A 13,844-nucleotide genomic window follows, 5' to 3' on the forward strand; every position below is an offset into this window, starting at 1 on the left:
ACAGAAACTTGAAATGTCATGTTTGGGATACTTCTATGCGGATGTTTAGTGATATATGAACAATGTGTTCTTATTGTAGTGATCATCAACTTTTTGATTATTGGATATGTTACATCTATCATGGTTCTAAAAACAAAGCTTTCAATCAACCTATTAAAAAATGGCAGTATGAAATATGAAATAAATTGTATCTTTGTGAATGAAAGTTGTGCTACTCTGAATATAAAACCTCTGAATATATAATTAGTCCTGTAATTATGATGCTCTGAAAATATAAGTTGTATATGCAACAAATCTTGAATTCAGTTGTATCAATGCTATATTTTGTGAATTCTAAATTTATATTGTGTGATGTTGCAGAATGAAGGTGTGGTTGATTATGCACAAACCATCAGATGTTGAGCTACAGTCTTCCTGGTAAGATGGATGGTGTCAATTACTTTAGAACTTTTGTCCCCAAATTTATATTCGATTAATCAATCACTACTATATCATTATGCAGACTGCATGAACTGCACCTACACACATACGCTATGTTAGATGGTGAAAGACAGCATCTAAGGTTAAATGACTGGTGTCACTTGGTATACATCTTTCCCCCCATTGTTTGATTATAATATTAATCAGAGAACCATAATTTATGTGTCTGCATACTCCATCCAGTGATATATGACAATGTGCCAATATTACTGATTATTATAAATAATAATTTCAATATGCAATTATATATAATTATGATTAATCAATTGTATATGCAGACTGCATCCATTGATATATGACAAAAGGTTTTAAATTCTAAGTGTTATGTGAGATAAGATCTTGAGTAATCATCATCCATCTTTACAGACTTCAAATGTAAGTGAGTAAAGACACCTTCTAAAATACGTCACAGATTAATGTATTTGATAAGGCTGATCTAATTACGCTTTTGTAGTTCATGTTTAATCAAGCTAGAAAACAGCTTAGATATTTAACTGAGAGAAATTCATGAAACATTTGATGCAACAATATGGTTAGACATAGATCTTGTAACGACCCGACTTTTTCGACTTGCTTTTATGCTTTGTATTTTAGCGAAACTGCGTATTTGTGCGTACTGTGTTACTTTATTACTCCGGAACCTTGGCACACATGTTTTATATTCATATTTACCCTAAAACATGCCTTGGTGTATGTGGAATGCTTAACTTGTCCATTGGATGCTTTATAACCGTTAGTGTTACTTGCCATTACGAATAAACCGCGGACTGCGCGCGCGTTTGACTTTTGTCGGAACCGGAACTTTTGGACTGCGAAATATTAATTATTATTTTATAATAATAATTACTTGGGCCTTTGGATGCTTAATTTTATTTATTTAATTGCTAAAGCCCAATAGTTAGTCTTGTTGGACTTTCTACCTTGTTGGGCTCAAGCCCACCCTACTCTAGCTAGTGACCCAATTAATTAGCCCAAGTATTATTACTAGTAGCCCATAATAATAAATAAATAAATAAATAATTAGTGAGTCATACTAGCATAATGGATAAGGATTATCAACTTTGTAACATGAGATTCTAGCATAAGGACACACTTTAGACAACCATTATCCAAAAAGCAAAGTGGTGTCTCCCTCCCCCCTACCCAAAACCCACGACCACCAAGGCCACCATGGCCTTGTCCATGTCATCAATCCTTGTTATTTCATTTGCCTATAAATACTAGCCATTTACCTCCCATTTTACACTTGATCATTTTGGTTTTTCACACCGCTTGATCTTTCTTTCTTTCCTTACTTGTAAGTTTTCTTTTTCTTCCTCTTTTCTTCATCATTTTCGTGACCTTCATCATCATTCTTAAGGAGATCAAGTTCCTTGTAGCTTTGATCTTGCTTATATCTTGTTGATTCAAGCATGAATTCTTCAAGAACAATTAAGATGCAAGCTTTCTAGCTTGAATCTTCATATCTTTTTGTTAGATCTAAGTTCTTTTTGCTTTGATCATGTTGTTTTGTGAAAAAGATTCAAACTTGTGTTTGTTATCTTCATATACCTTAAAGATCCAAGCTTTATGCTTCAAGATCTTCAAGAACACTTAAAGGTTCAAGCTTTCTAGCTTTGCAACCTTGTAACTTGTGTGAGATGGATCCAAGCTCTCTAGCTTAGGGTTCCATCACCACATTTGACTTGGATTGTGCTTATACTTGTTGAAATGATGTAAAGTTTGTAGCTTTAGTTGTTATTGTGAATTGAAATTGTGTTAAGACTAAGGATATGATGTAACCTTGGTTCATCATCCATCTAAGACTCATGAATGAGTTGTGTTCTTAATTGGTCTTAACATATTGTGTATTGATGGTGAATCTTGGTCAAAAGTGATGCTAAACCATCAACGAGTTGTACACTTGAAGCTACAAGCATCAAGGATGAGAACCGTGATGAGCATCAAGCACCAAGAACCCCATCGGAGCACTTGTCCACTGATTTTCGTATCTGATCAGACCACCTGGGCTACTGGAAAGTTGATTTTCAGTTAGTTCGGTTCGAGTAGATGATTTTCCGTTTAGGCCTCGTCTTAATCCGAGTTACGGTTTAGGATTTATGGCCCTCCGAGAGTCACTACACCCTATTAACGTTGTGCTGAAATTTCTGACCTACTCGCACTTAAACCGTCGCCACGGTCAAACGAAGACGAGTTAGGTTCTGAAAATTGGTCAGCTGTTAGTGGACTCATATACGGAGCCATATCCACTGACTATGCGTCTTTTCGATTTACGTAGAGGTCGTAGCAGCTGACCGAAGTCAGCCTATTGTTTCGATCTCTATTCTTGTCGAACTTACTTAGCCTTTATGATGATGAATGATGATGATGATGACACTTAAACTTATTTTATGCACTATTAGAATTTATAAAGACAACCTACTGACCTAGTAACCTTTGATTTAGGTTGACGACCTTTCGGACCGACTTACTACTTGCGTACTTTCATTACCGACTTTACCGCTTTTATCACTGTGAGTTATAGCATCCCTTTTTACCAATGTTACTATTTTTGGGACTGAGAATACATGCGCTTTTTATGTTTTACATACTAGGCACGAGTACTTAAACTTTATATGTGTGTGGGTTATACAACGGCATAAATATTCCCTTTAGCACGGTAACGTTTAGTCATTGGTCTTTGAACCGGTGAACGCGAATCTTAGATATGGACCCATAGGGTTTGACATCCCCACTCGGGCTAGTCGCGCTAGCATTTAATGAGTGTTTAATACTTCGTGAACATACGCACTCGCCAAGTGTACTTTCAAGGGGTTATAAACGTTAAGTCTAGTTACCGGGTGCCCACGGTTATACATATACTTTTCATACTGTTTGATACGCTGTTTGCAGCACTGAAATCTCGTGGCCTATCTTACGTTACTATTACAACTTAAACTATAGCTCACCAACATTCGTGTTGACTTTTTAAGCATGTATTTCTCAGGTGCCTAGAGGTTTATTGCTTCCGCTGTTACACTTGCTGTCATGCTGTTATTGAATTGTTGTTATGGACCCCTACTGTACTAGTTATCCGCTGCATTACTAGAGATGTCTCAAATTATGAAACTTATGTTTTGCATTCGTAAACTTGTGTTATTTTGGAATAATGGTTTGTAATAAGTCTTATGACATGTTATCTTTGTAAAACGTTATCTTTTTAATGAATACAAATCGGTTTTCAAACAGCATATAGTGTTTGACCTTGTGATGATCCTGTTGTTGATGATCCGTACACGATGGTTTTTTACGGGGCATCACAGTTGGTATCAGAGCATTGGTTGTAGGGAATTAGGTTGCATTAGTGAGTCTAGACCGACCCGAGTAGGATTCACTAATAGGACTAATCTACAACTAGCTTGTTTACTTGTTTCTGCGAGACTCACTGCATGCTTTGCCTACTTTCTGCTGTATGATCTTACTGCATGCTATTGCTTATCTTTACTGCCATGCGAACTTGCTGTATGCCTATTTCTGCCTTTGCATGATTACTATCTGCTTCCACATGTTATCTCTGATTAGTACTGATTGCCATGCTAGGTTGCTATAGTGCCTAATATGAAATGTCCCGTTCTTATTGATTAAAAACGTTCCATATTAATTGATTTCGTTGCGAGGTTTTGACCTCTATATGAGACGTTTTTCAAAGACTGCATTCATTTTAAAACAAACCATAACCTTTATTTCATCAATAAAGGTTTAAAAAGCTTTACGTAGATTATCAAATAATGATAATCTAAAATATCCTGTTTACACACGACCATTACATAATGATTTACAATACAAATATGTTACAACAAAATAAGTTTCTTGAATGCAGTTTTTACACAATATCATACAAGCATGGACTCCAAATCTCGTCCTTATTTAAGTATGCGACAGCGGAAGCTCTTAATAATCACCTGAGAATAAACATGCTTAAAACGTCAACAAAAATGTTGGTGAGTTATAAGTTTAACCTATATATATCAAATCATAATAATAGACCACAAGATTTCATATTTCAATACACATCCCATACATAGAGATAAAAATCATTCATATGGTGAACACCTGGTAACCGACATTAACAAGATGCATATATAAGAATATCCCCATCATTCCGGGACACTCTTCGGATATGATATAAATTTCGAAGTACTAAAGCATCCGGTACCTTTGGATGGGGTTTGTTAGGCCCAATAGATCTATCTTTAGGATTCGCGTCAATTAGGGTGTCTGTTCCCTAATTCTTAGATTACCAGACTTAATACAAAGGGGCATATTCGATTTCGATAATTCAACCATAGAATGTAGTTTCACGTACTTGTGTCTATTTTGTAAATCATTTATAAAACCTGCATGTATTCTCATCCCAAAAATATTAGATTTTAAAAGTGGGACTATAACTCACTTTCACAGATTTTTACTTCGTCGGGAAGTAAGACTTGGCCACTGGTTAATTCACGAACCTATAACAATATATACATATATATCAAAGTATGTTCAAAATATATTTACAACACTTTTAATATATTTTGATGTTTTAAGTTTATTAAGTCAGCTGTCCTCGTTAGTAACCTACAACTAGTTGTCCACAGTTAGATGTACAGAAATAAATCGATAAATATTATCTTGAATCAATCCACGACCCAGTGTATACGTATCTCAGTATTGATCACAACTCAAACTATATATATTTTGGAATCAACCTCAACCCTGTATAGCTAACTCCAACATTCACATATAGAGTGTCTATGGTTGTTCCGAAATATATATAGATGTGTCGACATGATAGGTCGAAACATTGTATACGTGTCTATGGTATCTCAAGATTACATAATATACAATACAAGTTGATTAAGTTATGGTTGGAATAGATTTGTTACCAATTTTCACGTAGCTAAAATGAGAAAAATTATCCAATCTTGTTTTACCCATAACTTCTTTATTTTAAATCCGTTTTGAGTGAATCAAATTGCTATGGTTTCATATTGAACTCTATTTTATGAATATAAACAGAAAAGTATACTTTTATAGTCGGAAAAATAAGTTACAAGTCGTTTTTGTAAAGGTAGTCATTTCAGTCGAAAGAACGACGTCTAGATGACCATTTTAGAAAACATACTTCCACTTTGAGTTTAACCATAATTTTTGGATATAGTTTCATGTTCATAATAAAAATCATTTTCTCAGAATAACAACTTTTAAATCAAAGTTTATCATAGTTTTTAATTAATTAACCCAAAACAGCTCGAGGTGTTACTACAACGGCGTAAATCCGGTTTTACGGTGTTTTTCGTGTTTCCAGGTTTTAAATCATTAAGTTAGCATATCATATAGATATAGAACATGTGTTTAGTTGATTTTAAAAGTCAATTTAGAAGGATTAACTTTTGTTTGCGAACAAGTTTAGAATTAACTAAACTATGTTCTAGTGATTACAAGTTTTAACCTTCGAATAAGATAGCTTTATATGTATGAATCGAATGATGTTATGAACATCATTACTACCTTAAGTTCCTTGGATAAACCTACTGGAAAAGAGAAAAATGGATCTAGCTTCAACGGATCCTTGGATGGCTCGAAGTTCTTGAAGCAGAATCATGACACGAAAACAAGTTCAAGTAAGATCATCACTTGAAATAAGATTGTTATAGTTATAGAAATTGAACCAAAGTTTGAATATGATTATTACCTTGTATTAGAATGATAACCTACTGTAAGAAACAAATATTTCTTGAGGTTGGATGATCACCTTACAAGATTGGAAGTGAGCTAGCAAACTTGAAAGTATTCTTGATTTTATGAAACTAGAACTTTTGGAATTTATGAAGAACACTTAGAACTTGAAGATAGAACTTGAGAGAGATCAATTAGATGAAGAAAATTGAAGAATGAAAGTGTTTGTAGGTGTTTTTGGTCGTTGGTGTATGGATTAGATATAAAGGATATGTAATTTTGTTTTCATGTAAATAAGTCATGAATGATTACTCATATTTTTGTAATTTTATGAGATATTTCATGCTAGTTGCCAAATGATGGTTCCCACATGTGTTAGGTGACTCACATGGGCTGCTAAGAGCTGATCATTGGAGTGTATATACCAATAGTACATACATCTAAAAGCTGTGTATTGTACGAGTACGAATACGGGTGCATACGAGTAGAATTGTTGATGAAACTGAACGAGGATGTAATTGTAAGCATTTTTGTTAAGTAGAAGTATTTTGATAAGTGTCTTGCAGTCTTTCAAAAGTGTATGAATACATATTAAAACACTACATGTATATACATTTTAACTGAGTCGTTAAGTCATCGTTAGTCGTTACATGTAAATGTTGTTTTGAAACCTTTAGGTTAACGATCTTGTTAAATGTTGTTAACCCAATGTTTATAATATCAAAAGAGATTTTAAATTATTATATTATCATGATATTATAATGTACGAATATCTCTTAATATGATATTAATATGATATATATACATTAAATGTCGTTACAACGATAATCGTTACATATATGTCTCGTTTCAAAATCATTAAGTTAGTAGTCTTGCTTTTACATATGTAGTTCATTGTTAATATACTTAATGATATATTTACTTATCATAATATCATGTTAACTATATATATAACCATATATATGTCATCATATAGTTTTTACAAGTTTTAACATTCGTGAATCACCGGTCAACTTGGGTGGTCAATTGTCTATATGAAACCTATTTCAATTAATCAAGTCTTAACAAGTTTGATTGCTTAACATGTTGGAAACATTTAATCATGTAAATATCAATCTCAATTAATATATATAAACATGGAAAAGTTCGGGTCACTACAGTACCTACCCGTTAAATAAATTTCGTCCCGAAATTTTAAGCTGTTGAAGGTGTTGACGAATCTTCTGGAAATAGATGCGGGTATTTCTTCTTCATCTGATCTTCACGCTCCCAGGTGAACTCGGGTCCTCTACGAGCATTCCATCGAACCTTAACAATTGGTATCTTGTTTTGCTTAAGTCTTTTAACCTCACGATCCATTATTTCGACGGGTTCTTCGATGAATTGAAGTTTTTCGTTGATTTGGATTTCATCTAACGGAATAGTGAGATCTTCTTTAGCAAAACATTTCTTCAAATTCGAGACGTGGAAAGTGTTATGTACAGCCGCGAGTTGTTGAGGTAACTCAATTCGGTAAGCTACTGGTCCGACACGATCAATAATCTTGAATGGTCCAATATACCTTGGATTTAATTTCCCTCGTTTACCAAATCGAACAACGCCTTTCCAAGGTGCAACTTTAAGCATGACCATCTCTCCAATTTCAAATTCTATATCTTTTCTTTTAATGTCAGCGTAGCTCTTTTGTCGACTTTGGGCGGTTTTCAACCGTTGTTGAATTTGGATGATCTTCTCGGTAGTTTCTTGTATAATCTCCGGACCCGTAATCTGTCTATCCCCCACTTCACTCCAACAAATTGGAGACCTGCACTTTCTACCATAAAGTGCTTCAAACGGCGCCATCTCAATGCTTGAATGGTAGCTGTTGTTGTAGGAAAATTCTGCTAACGGTAGATGTCGATCCCAACTGTTTCCGAAATCAATAACACATGCTCGTAGCATGTCTTCAAGCGTTTGTATCGTCCTTTCGCTCTGCCCATCAGTTTGTGGATGATAGGCAGTACTCATGTCTAGACGAGTTCCTAATGCTTGCTGTAATGTCTGCCAGAATCTTGAAATAAATCTGCCATCCCTATCAGAGATAATAGAGATTGGTATTCCATGTCTGGAGACGACTTCCTTCAAATACAGTCGTGCTAACTTCTCCATCTTGTCATCTTCTCTTATTGGCAGGAAGTGTGCTGATTTGGTGAGACGATCAACTATTACCCAAATAGTATCAAAACCACTTGTAGTCCTTGGCAATTTAGTGATGAAATCCATGGTAATGTTTTCCCATTTCCATTCCGGGATTTCGGGTTGTTGAAGTAGACCTGATGGTTTCTGATGCTCAGCTTTGACCTTAGAACACGTCAAACATTCTCCTACGTATTTAGCAACATCGGCTTTCATACCCGGCCACCAAAAATGTTTCTTGAGATCCTTGTACATCTTCCCCGTTCCAGGATGTATTGAGTATCTGGTTTTATGAGCTTCTCTAAGTACCATTTCTCTCATATCTCCAAATTTTGGTACCCAAATCCTTTCAGCCCTATACCGGGTTCCGTCTTCCCGAATATTAAGATGCTTCTCCGATCCTTTGGGTATTTCATCCTTTAAATTTTCCTCTTTTAAAACTCCTTGTTGCGCCTCCTTTATTTGAGTAGTAAGGTTATTATGAATCATTATATTCATAGATTTTACTCGAATGGGTTCTCTGTCCTTCCTGCTCAAGGCATCGGCTACCACATTTGCCTTCCCTGGGTGGTAACGAATCTCAAAGTCGTAATCATTCAACAATTCAATCCACATATGCTGCCTCATATTCAGTTGTTTCTGATTAAATATGTGTTGAAGACTTTTGTGGTCGGTATATATAATACTTTTGACCCCATATAAGTAGTGTCTCCAAGTCTTTAATGCAAAAACAACCGCGCCTAATTCCAAATCATGCGTCGTATAATTTTGTTCGTGAATCTTCAATTGTCTAGACGCATAAGCAATCACCTTCGTTCGTTGCATTAATACACAACCGAGACCTTGCTTTGATGCGTCACAATAAATCACAAAATCATCATTCCCTTCAGGCAATGACAATATAGGTGCCGTAGTTAGCTTTTTCTTCAATAACTGAAACGCTTTCTCTTGTTCATCATTCCATTCAAATTTCTTCCCTTTATGCGTTAATGCAGTCAAGGGTTTTGCTATTCTGGAAAAGTCTTGGATGAACCTTCTGTAGTAACCAGCTAGTCCTAAAAACTGGCGTATGTGTTTCAGAGTTTTCGGGGTTTTCCACTTTTCAACAGTTTCTATCTTTGCCGGATCCACCTTAATACCTTCTTTGTTCACTATGTGACCGAGGAATTGAACTTCTTCCAACCAAAATGCACACTTTGAAAACTTAGCGTACAATTCTTCCTTCCTCAATACTTCTAACACCTTTCTCAAATGTTCACCGTGTTCTTGGTCATTCTTTGAGTAAATAAGTATGTCATCAATGAAAACAATGACAAACTTGTCAAGGTATGGTCCACACACTCGGTTCATAAGGTCCATGAACACAGCTGGTGCATTAGTTAAACCAAACGGCATGACCATAAACTCGTAATGACCGTAACGTGTTCTGAAAGCAGTCTTTGGAATATCATCTTCTTTCACCCGCATTTGATGATACCCGGAACGTAAGTCAATCTTTGAATAAACAGACGAGCCTTGTAGTTGATCAAATAAGTCGTCGATTCTCGGTAGTGGGTAGCGGTTCTTGATGGTAAGTTTGTTCAACTCTCGGTAGTCGATACACAACCTGAATGTACCATCTTTCTTCTTGACAAACAAAACAGGAGCTCCCCACGGTGATGTGCTTGGTCGAATGAAACCACGCTCTAAAAGTTCTTGTAATTGGCTTTGCAGTTCTTTCATCTCGCTGGGTGCGAGTCTGTAAGGAGCACGAGCTATTGGTGCAGCTCCTGGTACAAGATCTATTTGAAATTCAACGGATCGATGTGGGGGTAATCCCGGTAATTCTTTCGGAAATAAATCGGGAAATTCTTTTGCAATGGGAACATCATTGATGCTCTTTGATGTGTGAAATCTAGTATATAAATTATCTCTGGAAATATGCCTGGTTTAAAGATTACTACACACTAACGGGCAGTGTACCCGATCGTGCAATAGTATAAAAATGGTAATTCCAAGTATCGTTCCAAGGACAGTATTAACGTGAGAATTAAGTTTGCAACTAAGAAAAGTAAACTAAGTTAAACTATGAAAGTTGAAAGTACGAGATAGTTCGTTTTGCGGCTATTTAACGATTAGCCAAATCAAGATAGCTTTGAAAATAAAAGACAATATTTTTGGATTTTTTAAGTTTAGATAAAAGAAATACAGACTCGACAGAAAAATAAAGATATTTGAATTCAATGGATAAAAGAATGTTCGCCTAGATATCCTATTCGCAGTGTTGGATGATTTGTTATTAAACACTAGTTATATTAATCAATGCACGCAATTACAGAGTCGGTTTACCCAGAGTTCTCTTTTAGCAAACACGTCAAACTAGGATTAATTGGCTTAGGGTTCCCTTTTACCAAATACCATCTTTCGTTTGTGACTTAGTAACTAGCCAATTATAAGATTAAGATTCAATTGGTTACGCGTTCGCTCCACACAATTCACCCCTATTTTGGTTAATTACGTTACACGGTTTACCCCCTTGGTCCAGTAAGCACCCAATCGGTTAAGACAAATCAATTGGAAATTAGATCACTAAATTGAAACAGGGTTCCCTTTGTTCAAACAAGTTTCACTAATCAGCCTAGTAACAATAATTAACACCCACAAGAATGGTTCTTTAATCAAAACTCATAATTAATCATGCATCAATCAATAAAACATTAAAGTATCATCCAAACACTTGCAAATATTCAATCTAGACAAACATAAAAGGTTTAGCCTACAATCATGGCTGAAATCAAAATAACAATCAAAAACATAGAGAAATTCATTGTTGATAACAAAAGAATAAACCTAATCAAAGATTGAATCCTGAAGAACACACGAATCAAGACTTGATTCCGGAATGATTGGTACCTTAGAATGACCTTGAAGATCTCCAAAAATCACCTAAGTTCGTCAAAAAGTGGCTGGAATTCGTCTCAATACGATTATTATTAATTAGGGTTAAATTCGGGCTTAAATACTTGCAAAAATCTGCTGAACCGCCAGATCTGTCGCGCCGCGGCCTTAATTGTCGCGCCGCGACAATACAAAGGAAATTCTGGCCTTGTAAACTCTCTTTCTGATCTGGAATATAGTGCAATGTCGCGCCGCGGAGGGCTTTGTCGCGCCGCGACATATAGCTGAAACAGAAAACTTCGACTTTTTGCACACTTTCTTCACTTGAATCATCTAATAACCCAAAATACCTGATAATTACTGAACATATTCATCCTCGGTGCGCCATTATCAATAACATACTAACAAAATGCCTCATAAACATCGTAAATCACCACTTTTCAATAATTGCCTCTTCAAACTCACTTCTTCTCAAAATTACCAAGATAACCGCCAAATCGTATCCAAATGGACCAAAATGTAACCGATATCGCCAATGAAAATGTGTATAAAGTACGCGATATCAAACCACCCCACACTAGAGTTTTGCTTGTCCTCAAGCAATTAAACTCGAAAATTATCTTCTACAATACGATAACGTCTTCAATATGAATGTAGAACCAATGAATCAAGAAACCAACAAGCATCTAGCGTGGGCACGATTTGGCAAAAATAACAACCATGGTTCCCACTTGCATTCCCCCGATGTAACTTCCCAAACCGCAATCAAAATGAATCATTATAATAACCAAAAGTAATCTCGATAACGTACCATAATGATGAATCAGAGAACCTCGAATCATAAGTCTTCAATAGCATCGGGAATCAAGTGGGAACCTAGCACCAAGGAATAAGCAATCGAACACATGTGCCAAGAGAACGTACGGGCTACCCCGCAATTGGTCAAGCCAAGCCTCCCACAGTACCTAACATCGCGAGATGTCGGTAGAAAATAATGTGCTTAGGAGGATACACATTACGTCCGGATATCATCGACGGTTATGAGGTAACCATCTAATCCGTTATGTCAACCATAAAGATTGAGGTTCATCAGGCTTAAAAGCTGATATCTTACCTTTCCGGAGGTTATCCACTGGGAATCTGATCAATCACTGACATTTTGTGTATCATGGTGCGCTTCCCATTAAGCTAGCAAATCTCCCTCATTGAGATAAGCTTCGACTACCAGTTTCCCTGTTTGATGTTGAGGCCTGGTAGATTTCCAGTCGATTTTAGCAATGACTTTTCAAGACTTTTCGTCACCCTACAACTGGTCTGGACTACAACTTCTGAAATAACTCAGCAAGTGTGTCGTTCGGGAGACTTGACTCCCTTTAGGATGGAATAGATACATCCTGTGTGGTCATAAAAGGTGGTCGAGCGCATACATTGTCCTTGTTAGGAGAAACAATGAAGACCGCCCTAAAAAGTTTTCGATCTAGCGTGTGGCCCGGCTTCGACCACACGATCCAATCACCGTTCATACGGTTGACACCCGTTTTTGTACAAGTGACCTACGTATGAACTGTCTGTTCATGTAGGATTTCACATTCAAAATAATGAACGTGTTTCCTCTAAAGTACCTCATCGTGAAATGATGGGTAATGAAATGGTACGCCTTTAGAGGAAAACGTACCAAGTAGGACTATCGGAAGACTTTACTTCCTTATGAGTGGATTTGAGTCACTCGGAAGTGCCAATCTGTTTCAATTGACACCGGTTTTAAAATTCCCGAAAACCTTCGGGTTCCATAGCTTTTGGCTATGGGTTGTGTTGTCTAAGCAAACACAAGCACGTAGCTATTGCTCCTAAAAAGGACAGCACTGGTGAAGCTCAAGGCTCCTCTTCCCACAGTATCACATCATTAAATGATGTAATAATAAAATGATATAGTTTCGGAAGTATGCTATACCAAGTAACCAAAAGTTTTTGATCTGGCACGTGATTCGGTCACAATCACGCTATGCAATCACCGCTCTCTCACGGTTTACACCCGTTTTGGGACAGGTGACCTACTATTTAGTTCCCCGAACTAGTAGGATTTCATGTTCAAAGGTAATGAACATGTGGAACAACTTTGGCTTCTTTAAACATAATGAAATAAATACCAAGCCATACCTTAAACAAAGGTTTTGGTCGAATTTTTAACTACATTTTATATATTTTTTTTTTCTTTTTTAACTAACTAATTTTTTTCATTTTTTTTTTATTTTTCCAGAATTTCGTTATATTTTTTTTTTTTTTTTTTTTTTTTATTTTTTTTATTTTATTTTTTTTTTTTTTACTAAATTTTTCAAAAAATTTTTTTTTTACGACCAAAACCCCGTGAAACGTTAAGTCTTTTAAATGTCAAAACCAAAATAATGATGATTCTATTAATAACCAACCCGAGAGATTTTACATCCCCCACCCCACACTTGAGATTAAGTAATGTCCCCATCACTTGAGATCAAAAATGGATTAAAATCAAAAGGGTAAGAAAAATAAAAACTTATCGAGCTTAACCACAGATCGTGGAATGACAGTGACAGATGGCGCTGAACTGACTGCCAGCAAAAGAACATCGTCCATTC

General features: G+C 36.0%; 1 protein-coding gene across 1 annotated transcript in view; it reads left to right on the forward strand.

Annotated features, from left to right (window-relative positions):
- The window catches only part of LOC139840467 (uncharacterized), a 51,301-nt gene that overhangs the window by 583 nt on the left and 36,874 nt on the right, over positions 1-13,844 (forward strand). Inside the window, exons 2-3 of the mRNA XM_071830732.1 lie at positions 361-417; positions 503-584. Of these exons, the coding sequence (XP_071686833.1) occupies positions 534-584 (51 nt within the window). The 5' untranslated portion in view covers positions 361-417; positions 503-533. The remainder of the gene's footprint in view (positions 1-360; positions 418-502; positions 585-13,844) is intronic.

Source organism: Rutidosis leptorrhynchoides, chromosome 4, assembly GCF_046630445.1.
Source record: "Rutidosis leptorrhynchoides isolate AG116_Rl617_1_P2 chromosome 4, CSIRO_AGI_Rlap_v1, whole genome shotgun sequence".
NCBI lineage: Eukaryota > Viridiplantae > Streptophyta > Magnoliopsida > Asterales > Asteraceae > Rutidosis > Rutidosis leptorrhynchoides.